Raw genomic sequence first — 14,263 nt, 5'->3', positions numbered from 1 at the left:
GGCCCCAGAGATGTGCTCTGTGTGCCTGGCTCCAGGGCGGATTCCACTTGAAGGCCTGGGAACATCTTCACCTTCAGGCTTGAGAAAGACATTTCACCACAGACCTATTCAAAGGGTTAGCCCAGAGCAGATGTTCCCCCAGCGCCCTGGCCACCTCCAGCTGGGAGCTGGCATTCCAGCACCTCCCCCTGTGCCAGCCACCCTGCTCTTGGCAGGAGATGCTTCTCAGCGGGGACCATGGGGTCCAAAGCCCCTCTGGCACCCAGGCGGGCGTCCGTTTCCACAGCCAAGTGGCTCCTCGAAGCTTGCTTCCTGGGATGTAGGCAGTGCCAAGGTCTCTGCAAAGGGGCAGGCCTTGTTCCCCGCCCCCCCAGCTGAGGCAAACCAGGGCAGAGCTGGGCTCTGAAACCATCCACTGCTCCCCACGTGGACACTCCCTGGGCCTGCTAGCAGGGTGGGAGACGTTGGCCTGCCCGGGCATCAAGGCAGGGGAGTGAGTGTGTGTGTGTGGAAGGGAGTGCCAGTGGCATGGGGCAATGAGGGCAGGGCGGAGGGGAGGACCCCAGGACCCACGCTGGGAACAGCCCCCAAAGCTTCAGACCTGGGCGGCCGTAGAAATGAAACACACGCGTTAATCTTCTCCAAAGTCCCACTTCTGTGGCTGCCACGAATTTGCCATTCTTCCCCAAGACTGGGCCCGGGCATAAGCTGCCTTTTGGGGGGCATCCCTTGGCATGGAAAGGGCGGGGACCCGGGGTCTAGTCTGTGATTCCCTGGCCCTGGAGAGGGCAAGCTCGTTCTCCTGTTGGCCTCAGTTTCCTCACCTGTAACCAGGGCTCTGGCCTATGTTCTTTCTAGAGAGGCATCCAGGCACTGGCTCCCCAGACTCGGACTTTTCCCTCGGAAGGCACACTGCCAAGGGGTTGGAGGAGGCGACCCCTGGGCCCCTCCGAGCTCCAAAGCCATGGCCTGCTGCTCTGGCAGCCCTGGCAGGGGAGGTTCCCTTGAGGGCGCCGCTCAAGGGCCTTGCTCCAGGGTCCAGCCACCAGGAGGAGGTGACAAGCCTCAGCCAGCGGGCGGCTAGGCTAGCCTCCAGGGTGAGAGCTCTGGCCCCCTCAGCACCCTGCACACACGTACTCACCCACACTCTCCCTGGCTTTCTGGGTGTCTCAGGGCCTGTCTGCCCCCCCTCTCGCCCCCACCCAAGTCTGGAATGTGCAGCTTCTGGGCACGGGAGCTTGAAAGGAGCGGCCACAGGCCCGGGCACTGGGGAGCTGGACAAACATAGCTCCTCTTTCCCCCGCTCGCTTTTTCTCACGGTCCCTGAAAAGGAGGCGATCAGGTGATACGTGTGGGATCACTCCCCGTACAGGTGCGGAGCAGCTAGCTGGGGGGAGAAAATCCTCCCTGGCTGTGCTCAAGGCTCTCACCCTCGCCCTCCCCGGGCACTTCTTGGCAGGGGGACACGGCCCCGCTGGCACGCTGCAGGGAGCCAGAGTGTGAGAAAGTCAGTCAAGCGGAGGAAAACGGGGCTCCGGGGCCTCGGGCGGGCGGCAAAATCTCTCCCTGCCCTTCCACAAGACTTCTGATACCTTGGAAACAAAGGCGAGGGGCCTCCGAGCCACCAGGCATTCGTCAGGGATCTCGAAGCAAACACACAGGAAGCAGCAAAGTGACTCGGGCAGAGCACCCTGAAGAACAGGGAGAGACCTAGAGAGAAGCCACCCGCTGCAATGGCCCACCCTGCCCTCCCTCCCTTGGCCTCTGGGTTAAATCCCTGGGTTTCTGGATAGCTGGGTCCCTGGATCTCTGGGTCCCTGGATTGCTGGGTCTCTGGATTGCTGGGTCTCTGGATCTCTGGGTCCCTGGATTACTGGGTCTCTGGATCTCTGGGTTTCTGGATAGCTGGGTCCCTGGATTGCTGGGTCTCTGGATCTCTGGGTCCCTGGATTGCTGGGTCTCTGGATCCCTGGGTCCCTGGATAGCTGAGTCCCTGGATCCCTGAGTCCCTGGATTGCTGGGTCTCTGGATTGCTGGGTCTCTGGATCTCTGGGTCCCTGGATAGCTGAGTCCCTGGATCCCTGAGTCCCTGGATTGCTGGGTCTCTGGATCCCTAGGTCCCTGGATAGCTGAGTCCCTGGATCCCTGAGTCCCTGGATTGCTGGGTCTCTGGATCTCTGGGTCCCTGGATTGCTGGGTCTCTGGATCCCTGGGTCCCTGGATAGCTGAGTCCCTGGATCCCTGAGTCCCTGGATTGCTGGGTCTCTGGATTGCTGGGTCTCTGGATCTCTGGGTCCCTGGATAGCTGAGTCCCTGGATCCCTGAGTCCCTGGATTGCTGGGTCTCTGGATCCCTAGGTCCCTGGATAGCTGAGTCCCTGGATCCCTGAGTCCCTGGATTGCTGGGTCTCTGGATCTCTGGGTCCCTGGATTGCTGGGTCTCTGGATCCCTGGGTCCCTGGATAGCTGGGTCCCTGGATTGCTGGGTCTCTGGATCTCTGGGTCTCTGGATCCCTAGGTCCCTGGATAGCTGAGTCCCTGGATCCCTGGGTCCCTGGATTGCTGGGTCTCTGGATCTCTGGGTCCCTGGATTGCTGGGTCTCTGGATCTCTGGGTCCCTGGATTGCTGGGTCTCTGGATCTCTGGGTCCCTGGATTGCTGGGTCTCTGGATCTCTGGGTCCCTGGATTGCTGGGTCTCTGGATCCCTGGGTCCCTGGATAGCTGAGTCCCTGGATCCCTGAGTCCCTGGATTGCTGGGTCTCTGGATTGCTGGGTCTCTGGATCTCTGGGTCCCTGGATTGCTGGGTCTCTGGATCTCTGGGTCCCTGGATTGCTGGGTCTCTGGATCTCTGGGTCTCTGGATCTCTGGGTCCCTGGATTGCTGGGTCTCTGGATCTCTGGGTCTCTGGATCTCTGGGTCCCTGGATTGCTGGGTCTCTGGATCTCTGGGTCCCTGGATTGCTGGGTCTCTGGATCTCTGGGTCCCTGGATAGCTGAGTCCCTGGATCCCTGAGTCCCTGGATTGCTGGGTCTCTGGATCTCTGGGTCCCTGGATTGCTGGGTCTCTGGATCTCTGGGTCCCTGGATAGCTGAGTCCCTGGATCCCTGAGTCCCTGGATTGCTGGGTCTCTGGATCTCTGGGTCCCTGGATTGCTGGGTCTCTGGATCTCTGGGTCCCTGGATTGCTGGGTCTCTGGATCTCTGGGTCCCTGGATTGCTGGGTCTCTGGATCTCTGGGTCCCTGGATTGCTGGGTCTCTGGATCTCTGGGTCCCTGGATTGCTGGGTCTCTGGATCCCTGGGTCCCTGGATAGCTGAGTCCCTGGATCCCTGAGTCCCTGGATTGCTGGGTCTCTGGATTGCTGGGTCTCTGGATCTCTGGGTCCCTGGATTGCTGGGTCTCTGGATCTCTGGGTCCCTGGATTGCTGGGTCTCTGGATCTCTGGGTCTCTGGATCTCTGGGTCCCTGGATTGCTGGGTCTCTGGATCTCTGGGTCTCTGGATCTCTGGGTCCCTGGATTGCTGGGTCTCTGGATCTCTGGGTCCCTGGATTGCTGGGTCTCTGGATCTCTGGGTCCCTGGATAGCTGAGTCCCTGGATCCCTGAGTCCCTGGATTGCTGGGTCTCTGGATCTCTGGGTCCCTGGATTGCTGGGTCTCTGGATCTCTGGGTCCCTGGATTGCTGGGTCTCTGGATCTCTGGGTCCCTGGATTGCTGGGTCTCTGGATCTCTGGGTCCCTGGATTGCTGGGTCTCTGGATCTCTGGGTCCCTGGATTGCTGGGTCTCTGGATCTCTGGGTCCCTGGATTGCTGGGTCTCTGGATCCCTGGGTCCCTGGATAGCTGAGTCCCTGGATCCCTGAGTCCCTGGATTGCTGGGTCTCTGGATTGCTGGGTCTCTGGATCTCTGGGTCCCTGGATTGCTGGGTCTCTGGATCTCTGGGTCCCTGGATTGCTGGGTCTCTGGATCTCTGGGTCTCTGGATCTCTGGGTCCCTGGATTGCTGGGTCTCTGGATCTCTGGGTCTCTGGATCTCTGGGTCCCTGGATTGCTGGGTCTCTGGATCTCTGGGTCCCTGGATTGCTGGGTCTCTGGATCTCTGGGTCCCTGGATAGCTGAGTCCCTGGATCCCTGAGTCCCTGGATTGCTGGGTCTCTGGATCTCTGGGTCCCTGGATTGCTGGGTCTCTGGATCTCTGGGTCCCTGGATTGCTGGGTCTCTGGATCTCTGGGTCCCTGGATTGCTGGGTCTCTGGATCTCTGGGTCCCTGGATTGCTGGGTTTCTGGATCTCTGGGTCCCTGGATAGCTGAGTCCCTGGATCCCTGAGTCCCTGGATTGCTGGGTCTCTGGATTGCTGGGTCTCTGGATCTCTGGGTCCCTGGATTGCTGGGTCTCTGGATCCCTGGGTCCCTGGATAGCTGAGTCCCTGGATCCCTGAGTCCCTGGATTGCTGGGTCTCTGGATTGCTGGGTCTCTGGATCTCTGGGTCCCTGGATTGCTGGGTCTCTGGATCTCTGGGTCCCTGGATTGCTGGGTCTCTGGATCTCTGGGTCTCTGGATCTCTGGGTCCCTGGATTGCTGGGTCTCTGGATCTCTGGGTCTCTGGATCTCTGGGTCCCTGGATTGCTGGGTCTCTGGATCTCTGGGTCCCTGGATTGCTGGGTCTCTGGATCTCTGGGTCCCTGGATAGCTGAGTCCCTGGATCCCTGAGTCCCTGGATTGCTGGGTCTCTGGATCTCTGGGTCCCTGGATTGCTGGGTCTCTGGATCTCTGGGTCCCTGGATTGCTGGGTCTCTGGATCTCTGGGTCCCTGGATTGCTGGGTCTCTGGATCTCTGGGTCCCTGGATTGCTGGGTTTCTGGATCTCTGGGTCCCTGGATAGCTGAGTCCCTGGATCCCTGAGTCCCTGGATTGCTGGGTCTCTGGATTGCTGGGTCTCTGGATCTCTGGATTTCTGGATAGCTGGGTCCCTGGATTGCTGGGTCTCTGGATCTCTGGGTCCCTGGATTGCTGGGTCTCTGGATCTCTGGGTCCCTGGATTGCTGGGTCTCTGGATCCCTGGGTCCCTGGATAGCTGGGTCTCTGGATCTCTGGGTCCCTGGATTGCTGGGTCTCTGGATCTCTGGGTCTCTGGATCTCTGGGTCCCTGGATCCCTGGGTTTCTGGATAGCTGGGTCCCTGGATCCCTGAGTCCCTGGATTGCTGGGTCTCTGGATGTCTGAGGTGAGTCAGCAGGTCAGTGAGCATGCCCCCTCCAAACAGAGGCTTGGGACATTAAAGCGGATGCTCCCAGCCTTGGCATGTCCTGAGGGACCTTCGCTGTGTTAACATTCTGCAGAGGGGAGATGCCTCCCGTTGGTCCAAGTTCTCAGTGACCCATTTAGGAACACTGGAAAGTATTTTATGAGCAAAGTTGTCAGCAAAAACCACAAACTGGTCCTGCCCAGGGCAGAGACGCTATTTGGAGGCTCAGGCCAGGCATGGTTGGAGGACTCGCCTTTGGAGTCACCTCTATCCATCATCTCACTCTGTTCTTTTGGTCTGGACCTGGACGCTGCTGGTGGAGGAAGACGCAAGAAGGAATGGGCCTCCTTCCAAGCCAGAGACCCACTCCACCAGCTGCAGATCCTCTCCTGAGAAAGTCACCCACCCAGAGAATCAAAAGGCTACAAGTCCCATCAGAATCGTGCAGCCCAGGTTCAGGGCTGTCTGTCCCTGTTTTGGGGGTAACGGACACAAGGCTCCATTTTCTCTGGAGTCTGTGCTGGGCCTTGGGGGTGGGTAGGATAGGGAGGAATAAATGACACAAACTCTTTCAAGCCAGGAAAGCTTTGGGAGGGCCAGGCGAGAAGGTGGATCAAGCCCTGGGGAGAACTGGGGTCATTCTGTGTCCTCCTAGAGCCACATTGGTGAGCCTATGGCACATGTGCCAGAGGGGCTGATCTCCTTTCTCTCGTCACCCACCAGCCCAATGGCAGCGTTTCTTCCCTCCTCTGTCTGGGGTAAAGTGGGGGGCTCCCATGTGGCGTGAGGGTTGCCATTTAGACACTTACTTGGTCTCTAAAAGGTTCACCATCACTGTCCTGGGGCATCAGTGAATCATAAACTAGTTTGGGAGATAGACGGGCCATCAAAGGCAATCAAACCCAAATTCTCCATTTTACAGGAGGAGAATGGGCACAAGGGATGGGCAGAGGGAAGGGAATAACCATTTATTAGCACCTGCTATGTGCTAGCCACTATGCTAATCACTTTACACATATCTCATTGGATTCTGGGAGGCAAGTACAATTATGAGGCCCATTTTACAGAAGAGGAAACAGAGGCAGATAGAGATTAAATGACTTGCCCAGAGCCATAGTGCCAGTAATCGTCTGAATCTGGATTCGAATTCAAGTCTTCCTGGCTTCAGGCTCCGGGATATCTCCACTATGGCCCCTCCTAGAGCCAAAGGGAGGTACTCGACTTCAACATTCAATGACCTTTCCCTGAGATCCTGTTCTATGTAGGAAATGTGTGGAGCCCCCGTGAAGCTCCTTTACATCGACTGCTTCATGGAGGGTGTCTGGAATCCTCTCAGGCTTGTGCCTCTAGCCAGGGACTCTGCCTGGGAAGACCCAGGAATGTGCTGGGCTGCTAAAGGGAAGTTGAGAGGTCTCTGGGCTCAGGAGCCCCTCCCCACAGGGCAGGCTTTGTTTGCCCCAACCCGAGACCCAAAGGCCTCACAGGTAAAAGGAAGCCCCTTCCTTTTGCGCTGCTTGGAGCCGGGGAGAGCCAGTGCCTCCCCCTTCTCTGGCCCAGCAACCCCCCACCTACTCCAGGGCATCGTCTGAAGACTTGGAGAGCTCGGGCTGGCTCTACCTCAGCCAGACATCCCGGGGGTGTCCTTGGCCCATTCCGGCCCATCCACACTGCTTATGGCCTCTTGGGGGACCCCCGGCTGGGGCTTTTCTTGGCCCTGATTCTGAGCCCCCAGCCATTTCCTTCTGCAGCATTAAGTCACTGGCCCAGGGTCCCAGCCAATAAGTGTCTGAGGGCAGATTTCAGCCCTCCTCTCCACTTCAGCTCCCAAGGATTGGGGCTGCCCAAAAGTAGGCTGGGCGGCCCCCCTGGAGGCAGCGGCCTCTCCTCTGAGCAGAGCGGGCTGGACCGTGTGTTGGGAATGGCGGGGGCCTCGAGGAGGTGGCTGCTTGCTCCTCAGGGAAAGCCCATTCCCGAGTGATTCATCATCCGCCTTCCAGCCGGCACTACCTGGAGACGGACTTGTTAAAAAAGTAGGGCTGCCTGTCAACAAAGCGGCCTTGTTCCCGGCAGGCGGCCCCTCTCCCTGCCCGTGTAAGGGGGGAAATCTCCGTCTGGCTGCGGCCCAAACGAGGAAGGGCAGCCTGGGATGAGGTAAAGGCTTGGCTGAGGACGTGCGGCAGGGAAGCCCGCAAGGTAAACCCTCCAGGCCCACAAGGCCTTCTTTATGTCGTGACTTCAACCAAGGCCCAGCGGTCTTCCCAGCATCCCCATCCTGAAGCGAGCGGCACCCTTCTCCGGGGACTTCCTCTACCGGCGCCACTGCTGCTCCACACAGGCACCCTCCAAGGGGGCATCCCGCGGCGAGGTCCAGGGAGGCAAGCCCGGCTCCGGGTAAGAGTCTCTGAGAGACCCAAAGGCCCGGGGGCGGCGGGGGCGGTGCAGACCCTGGCACGCGAACCCCAGCGGTCCCCAGGGCCGCTGCCCCTTGAGCTCGCCCTGTTGGCTTTAAAGCCCCTGAAATGCTCTGTCCGCGGCCGCCGGATTCCGGGTTTGTCCTCCATTTTCCAAAGGGAGTGGCCACGTTCGGGGTGACGACTTGCCCTGGGAGCGAATTTGAGCCAATTAGGAGGTGCACAAAGACCTCGCCTCCCGCCTCCGGTCACTGGCCGAGTCCAGGGGCAGGAGGCAGTCATGAAGACTGCATGCAGCCGCCGACCTCGACTTCTTCCGCATCCCACCATTGCCGGAACGCCCATTCCACCAGGGAAGTCTTCACCTGCTTGGGATCGCCACTGCCCTCCCTCCCCGCAGCTCCGGGCTCTGGCTCCCACTTGCCCGCAGCCTAGTTCTGCCGTGGCTGCCTATACGACAGCTTCCTGGATCCCTGAGGGGGCGGGGTGAGAGCCAGCCAGCGGGCACCAAAGGAGAAAGAGCCAAGCCTCCCCCAGAGTCCTCCTGAGCACCCCCCACCCAGCAGGTCTCTGCCCACTGGCGTCTCTGCCCGGGCTGGCGGCAGCTCCTAGAACATCCGGGGAGGGGCCAGCTGGCTCTCCTTCCTGCCTTCCCCATTGGGCAGGACCTTCTTTCCGTTCCTGGCCTTTCCTTTGGGGCTCTCTTCCACCTGAGCATGGAAGCCCCTTGAGGGCAGGGCTTGCCCTGGTTGGGTCTCGCTAGCACTCCGAGTAACCCATCACCCAAACTCCCGTTTAATAAGTGGGGAAACTGAGGCCGGCTTCTCAGCCCAAACTGGCCCAAGCCAGTGCTGGTGAGCCAAAGGAACCCCGGAAGGTCAGGGGGAGAATGAGGCGCCTGGGCCGGAAGCAGTGCCTCGAGACCCACGGGGCCACCCCATATGACTGGCTCGGGGATGGCGGGCTATCGGGTACAACCCTGCTTGGGGAGCCCAAACCCCGGGACTGGCCAGGGAGACAGCCCTCGGGGCCATCCCACTTCCCAGGAAGGATCATCCTCAGGCCACACCAGGCAGCTGCCTCCTGCCGGCTCTGGCCAGTCCTGGGGGAGACGCTGGGAACCAACCAAAGCCGAGAGAGGCAATGACTTGCCCAGGGTGACACTGCCAGACCCTGCTTTGTAAGTCCAGGGCTGGGTCTCTGTCCCGGCTTCTTCATTGAATGCTCCCCTCCCCCTCTTCTTTTGGCCTTTTCAGCCCTCACCCCTAGTGCAGGCCACGGGACCCCCGAGGAGCCCAATAATGCTCGCTGCATAAACCTGAATGCAAGAAGGTCTGGTTATCTGAGGGGGGGGCGCCCTCCCTCTGCTCTGGTTTCCATTCTCTACCCAGAATGAATGGGGCGGGGGGCGGGGGGGGGCATCTGACAACAGAGGCAGGTCAGCCAAACTGCCCTTTCAGCTGAGCCCCCACTGACTGGGCCCACGCCCAGCGGGTGCTCCCTCCTCCCGGAGCGGCCAGCCCCAGCCCCAGCCCCAGCCCGGGGAAGACAGAGACTCAGAGCAGCGAGGAGGGGGAGGGGCAGAGGAGAAAGTGCAAAGCGCCGCCTCCGGAGACCAGGGGAACTGCAGGTCTGGGCCGGGAGGGAGGAGCGGGCGGGACCGAGGCAGCCCGAGGGGGGCGGGGTAGTGGGAAACCACTCTGGCGTAGCGGGGGCAGCTGGGGGCAGCAGGGCTTTCCGGCTGCGGGGAAGCAGGCCTGGCGCCGCAGCCGCAGCCGCAGCCCCAGCGAGCAGAGGGACGACCCGGAGGAACGCCGGGAGCTGGCCGTCCCCTGGGAGGCCAGCTCAGGAGAGGCCTCCGGCGGCCAAGCGCCCGCCACGTGTCACCCGGCGGCGGCGGCGGCAGCGGCGGTGGGAAGCGGCTGGCCAGCAGCTTGCCCTCCAGCAGCTCCCTGGGGCTGAGTCCTGGAGGCGCCTTTCCGGCCTCGGGCGGCCAGACCCTTGCTGCTGCCCCAGCCCGGGCTCCTCCTGAGTGCCCGGAGGGGGCGCCTGGATGGTCTCGGCCCGGCTCCCCAGGCTGGGGGCGGGGTGCCCCCTCCGCCCAGCGATTCTCCAGGTCCTCGGAGGCCCGGGCTTGGGGGGTGGGGGTTAGGGGGGGTGGGGGCGGGGAACTCCAGCCTGGTGCCCCGCCCCCTCCCACCTGCGCTGGGATGCAGATAAGAAGTTAATGATTGGCCCCGGGGGAAGGTCAGCGGGGGAGCTCCCCTTCCTACCAGTGCCCCCCGGGAGGCTGGGTCCACCTGGCCGGGAAGTGGGGGTGGGGTGGAGGTCACCACTGGACAAGTAACCTGCTAGCACTTATGGAGCACCGGCTGTGTGCCGGGCCAGGCGCTGGGGGAAGCAGGAGCGGGGGCGGTTCTAAAGCGAATCCGATACCCCCCTCCCCCCCCCTCCCCCGAGAGTCTGAACTTGGCCAAGGCTGGTCGGGCCCCCAGGGAGTCCTGACCCCCGGTGTGCACGCACGCGCACTCCCTCACCTCACACCTATACACACATCCATATACACTCACACACCTACACACACCCCACTTACACCCTCCTACCCCCACTCTCACACCACACACACGCGCGCGCGCACACATCCTCACACACTCCCCCTCCCCAGTAGGGCTTGAGCACCAATGAGGTGGCGGCGGCGCGCGGGGGCGGGGTTTTCCCAGGCTCGAACACAGCAGCTGCTATTTACCTTCTTGGCTCCTCTGGGATAATCTAAACCATCCCCCGCCCGCCCGCCCGGCGGCCCAGCCGCGGCCGCGCGCCCTCCTCCCTCCCGCCCGCCCGCGCGCACACGCCGCCCCCCTCCCCGCCCGCCGCGGCGGCGGCAATAAAACATCCTGGCACGTGCTCCCGCTTCGGGATCGCCCTGGCGGCGGCCGCCTGATGTCAGCCTGCGGCCCGGCTGGGCAGCCCTTAAAGGGCCCCGCGCCTGCCCGCGGGCACCCTGCGGCCTCCCAGGCCCGGGGCAAGGGTTGGGGGAGTAGGGGGCAAGCTGCAAGGATTCTCTCGGTCTCTTAGCTGGGGGAAGGGGGAGAGCTGGCTCCCAGCAGGTTTTCCAAGGAAGGAGTGGAGACAGGGCTCCGGGGAGGTCCCCGCAGCCTTGGACCAGCCTTGGAAGGGATAGGATGGGCAGGGCCTGAGGGGGAAGAGGGGTATCAGGCCAACTCCAGAGGCGGCCCGCGGCCCTCCTCTTTCTGGCCAGGCAGCCTATACTGGGAGGGGGAAGGGCAGATGAAGGGCGTGGGGTGCCCACCCCCAATCGGAACCCCAGAGGGTTTGCCCTCGGGTCACTGGGTTCCCGGGACCTGCGGAATGCCTGCAGTAAAGCCTCTTCCTTCGGGGATCTCTGCCTCGGGGGAGTAGAAACCGGAGGGGGTGATCTCTGGCCACGTCCCCTTTTCCTCCCGCGCCCCGTCCCTGCTACATCGGCCGCGGGCCTGGAGCTGGTGTGCAGCCCGGCGCTCCTCGGCCTGAATAGGAACTATCCGAATAATATTCCCGAGAATCCGCGATGACCGGCCTTGAAGACCGGGTTGACGTGCCCCTACGGGTGGGCGCGAGCAGGACAGAGAGGGGAACGCGGGGGAAAGGGCCAGGAGCAGGGACCAAGCCGCCCAAGAGGCTTCCGAGCCCTGCCCAGGGTCCCCGGCCACCCGCCGGGCGGCAGGGCTGCGGGGAGTGAAGGGTTAAGCTGCCTTTGATTGACAGCGGAGCCTCTGCTGCCCCGGGTCCAGGCGCGCGCCATTGGCCGCCGCTCCTTGCGCCTGGCAGCCAATGGGGGGGCGCCGTCCACGAGCAGGGCCGCGTGTCTCCTGCTGCCATTGGCTGAAAGTTACTGTGGGAAAGAAAGTTTGGGAAGTTTCACACGAGCCGTTCGCGTGCGCTCCCGGCTATATAAAGGGGAGGCCAGGGCGGAGGGAGAGCAGCAGGACCCGGAGCCCGCCGCGCCCGGCAGAGGCAGTCGCAGCCACAGCAGCGTTAACAGCAGCAACAGCAACCACAGCAACCACCCCAGCTCCCGCTCCCTCTCCTTGGTCCTGGAGAGCGTCCGGAGAAGCGCCCAGGCGTCTGGTTGGTGGCTAGGACTCGGGGCCAAGGTGCCGCTTAAAGGGACCAGAGCAGGGGAACCCTTTGCCCGAAAACCTCCGAGGGACTCTCGAACCCCCGCTGTCCAGGGCCCTTCGGGTTTGCCCGAGAGACAGAAGATGCCCGCTGATCTCATGGAGAAGAACTCCTCCTCTCCCGTGGCCGCCACCCCGGCCAGCGTCAGCACCACGCCCGACAAGCCAAAGACGGCGTCCGAGCACCGAAAGGTAATTTACGGCTCCCCAGCAGCGGCAGTCGCCGTGGGGCGCGCGCGGGCTGGGAGCCCGGGATTCCTGCATCCCCGTCCCCATTTCCATCCCCCTCATCCCGCAGCCCCGGGCGGTCCTCACGAGCCCCTTTCATTGCCTTGCAGTCCTCCAAGCCAATCATGGAGAAGAGGAGGCGAGCCCGGATAAACGAGAGCCTCAGCCAGCTGAAAACGCTCATCCTGGATGCCCTTAAAAAAGACGTAAGTGGGCGGGGGGGGGCGGGGGCGAGGTGCTGGCGGACAGGGACTGGGCTAGTTCCCCGATCCCCCGCAGCCTGGGGGCGGCTGGCTCCTGGAGACCCGGTAGCAGCCGCCCTGCGCCCCGGTTTTCACCACTCTCCCGCCCTCCTCCTCTTCGCAGAGCTCCAGGCACTCCAAGCTGGAGAAGGCAGACATCCTGGAGATGACAGTGAAGCACCTCCGGACCCTACAGCGAGCCCAGATGACTGGTGAGTGCGCGCCCGGCTCGGCCTCCCCTCCCCCTGTCCCCGCCCGCCCCCGCCCCCGCCCCCCGGGATCCCTCTCTGGCCGCGGTGATTTCTTCCAGACTTCCGCCCGCGGTGGTGAATGGCATTCAGCTGCGTTTTACTGACTTGGCTCGTGTGGGCTTTCCCACGGTCTGGGGCTTATTTATAGCCACAACTTCAAGTTGTTACAGTTCCGGAAAAGGGAGGGAGAGGCAGCAGCCAGGAGGTGGCCTCGGCCGCTGCGGGCGGCTGCCCGGCCGACCCACGGGCTCGGGCAGCTAGAGTGCAGGACTGGGGCGGGGTGGGGATGGGGGACGCGGCCAGGCTGGGCTCCGCAGGGCGAGTGAACCCCTCCCCCCTTCTCTAAAGCGAAGCCCCGAACCTCCGGGGGCAGGACTGGGCTTGGGAGTCCCCGGAGGCGAGGCGCGGCACTCACCCCCTCCTCTCTCCTCGGCCCGCAGCTGCGCTCAGCACGGACCCCACAGTCCTGGGCAAGTACCGCGCCGGCTTCAGCGAGTGCATGAACGAGGTGACCCGCTTCCTGTCGACGTGCGAGGGGGTGAACACGGACGTCCGCACACGCCTGCTGGGCCACCTGGCCAACTGCATGAGCCAGATCCACGCCCTGAACTACCCGGCCCCGCCGCCCCACCCCGCCCTGCCGCCGCCCCCTGCGCCAGCCGGCCCTCACGGTCCTCCCTTCGGGCAGCCCCTGGTGGCGCTCCCCGGGGCTGCGGCGCCCCCGGGCGGCGGAGGCGCCGGCGCGGGGGGCACAGGCAGCGGGAGCGGAGTGCCGTGCAAGCTAGGGGCCAGTGCGGGGGCCGCTGACGGGGCCAAGGTGTTCGGCGGCTTCCAGGTGGTGCCAGCCCCCGACGGCCAGTTTGCCTTCCTCATCCCCAATGCGGCCTTTGCACATAGCGGGCCCGTGATCCCCGTGTACACTCACGCGGGCGGGGGCGCCCCCGGGGCCGCCGGCGCCGTGTCGCCGTCCGGCGGCCCCTCGCTCACGGCCGACTCAGTGTGGAGACCCTGGTGAACCGGGGAGAATGGGACCCCTCCCGGGCTCCCCCTCCCCCCAGACACCGCCTGGACCTTGGGGTAGGGCCGCCCTGGCAGCGGGTATGGGCAGCCAAGCCGTTCTGACAAGTTCCCTTTGTGTGAGCGCTGGACCGCGGGCCTGGCTGGGGCCCCGGTTTGTATATAGCTGCCTGCCGGGCAGATTGGACGCGCGCCTGCCTCGGTAGGGTACGAGTTCAGGTGACGTTTCGGGTTTTGCGCGAGATCCCTTTTATATGTGATGCCAAAGATGTCTGCGAATGCTCTGATGGAGGAATGAAGCGTGTTGGAGGAGGAGAATAAAACGGGACCAGAGTTCCGCCTAGCCTGCTCTGTGGGGCGGCCCTGAACTGGGGGAGGGAGCCGCCGCCGGCCCAGCGGGTGACCCTGGGGGCAGAGATCCCGGAAGGAGCCCAAAAGATTGGGGATCCCTTCTGTGGGCACTTGTGCAGTGCTGGCCTTTGAAGTCGCCCCGCAGCCCTGGGAGGCCGCCTGGGCCTCCTCCCGAAGTCGGGGAAGCCAAGAGGAACAGCCCAATCCGCCCCGCCCCGCCCCCGCCCCGAGCGAAGCCCTCCCCCTCCCCGACTCCGGCCAGCCGGCGGGCAGCCCGGTGGCTCCAATTTGTTGATTCTGCCTTAATTAGTTAATCCTTAGGTGAGGCCCGGAGCTCGGCGC

General features: G+C 63.2%; 1 protein-coding gene across 1 annotated transcript; it reads left to right on the top strand.

Moving 5' to 3' along the window:
• The first annotated feature begins 11,354 nt into the window (after nucleotides 1-11,354).
• On the top strand, nucleotides 11,355-13,903 carry HES1 (hes family bHLH transcription factor 1). The gene is made up of 4 exons (XM_007505707.3): nucleotides 11,355-12,024; nucleotides 12,171-12,266; nucleotides 12,427-12,514; nucleotides 12,994-13,903. Exons 1-4 carry the CDS (start codon nucleotides 11,917-11,919, stop codon nucleotides 13,566-13,568), a joined length of 867 nt encoding a protein of 288 aa, XP_007505769.2. The 5' UTR covers nucleotides 11,355-11,916; the 3' UTR covers nucleotides 13,569-13,903.
• The last annotated feature ends 360 nt before the right edge of the window (nucleotides 13,904-14,263 follow it).

The sequence above is a fragment of the Monodelphis domestica genome, chromosome 8 (assembly GCF_027887165.1).
Source record: "Monodelphis domestica isolate mMonDom1 chromosome 8, mMonDom1.pri, whole genome shotgun sequence".
NCBI lineage: Eukaryota > Metazoa > Chordata > Mammalia > Didelphimorphia > Didelphidae > Monodelphis > Monodelphis domestica.
This window is presented reverse-complemented; position numbering and strand designations above follow the sequence as displayed.

Bases quoted from the DNA above. Each gene is read 5' to 3' on its own strand.
- HES1 (XM_007505707.3), top strand. From the start codon at position 11,917: ATGCCCGCTGATCTCATGGAGAAGAACTCCTCCTCTCCCGTGGCCGCC. The intron at 12,025-12,170 runs GTAATTTACGGC...ATTGCCTTGCAG, and splicing joins CGGCGTCCGAGCACCGAAAG to TCCTCCAAGCCAATCATGGA. The intron at 12,267-12,426 runs GTAAGTGGGCGG...TCCTCTTCGCAG, and splicing joins TGGATGCCCTTAAAAAAGAC to AGCTCCAGGCACTCCAAGCT.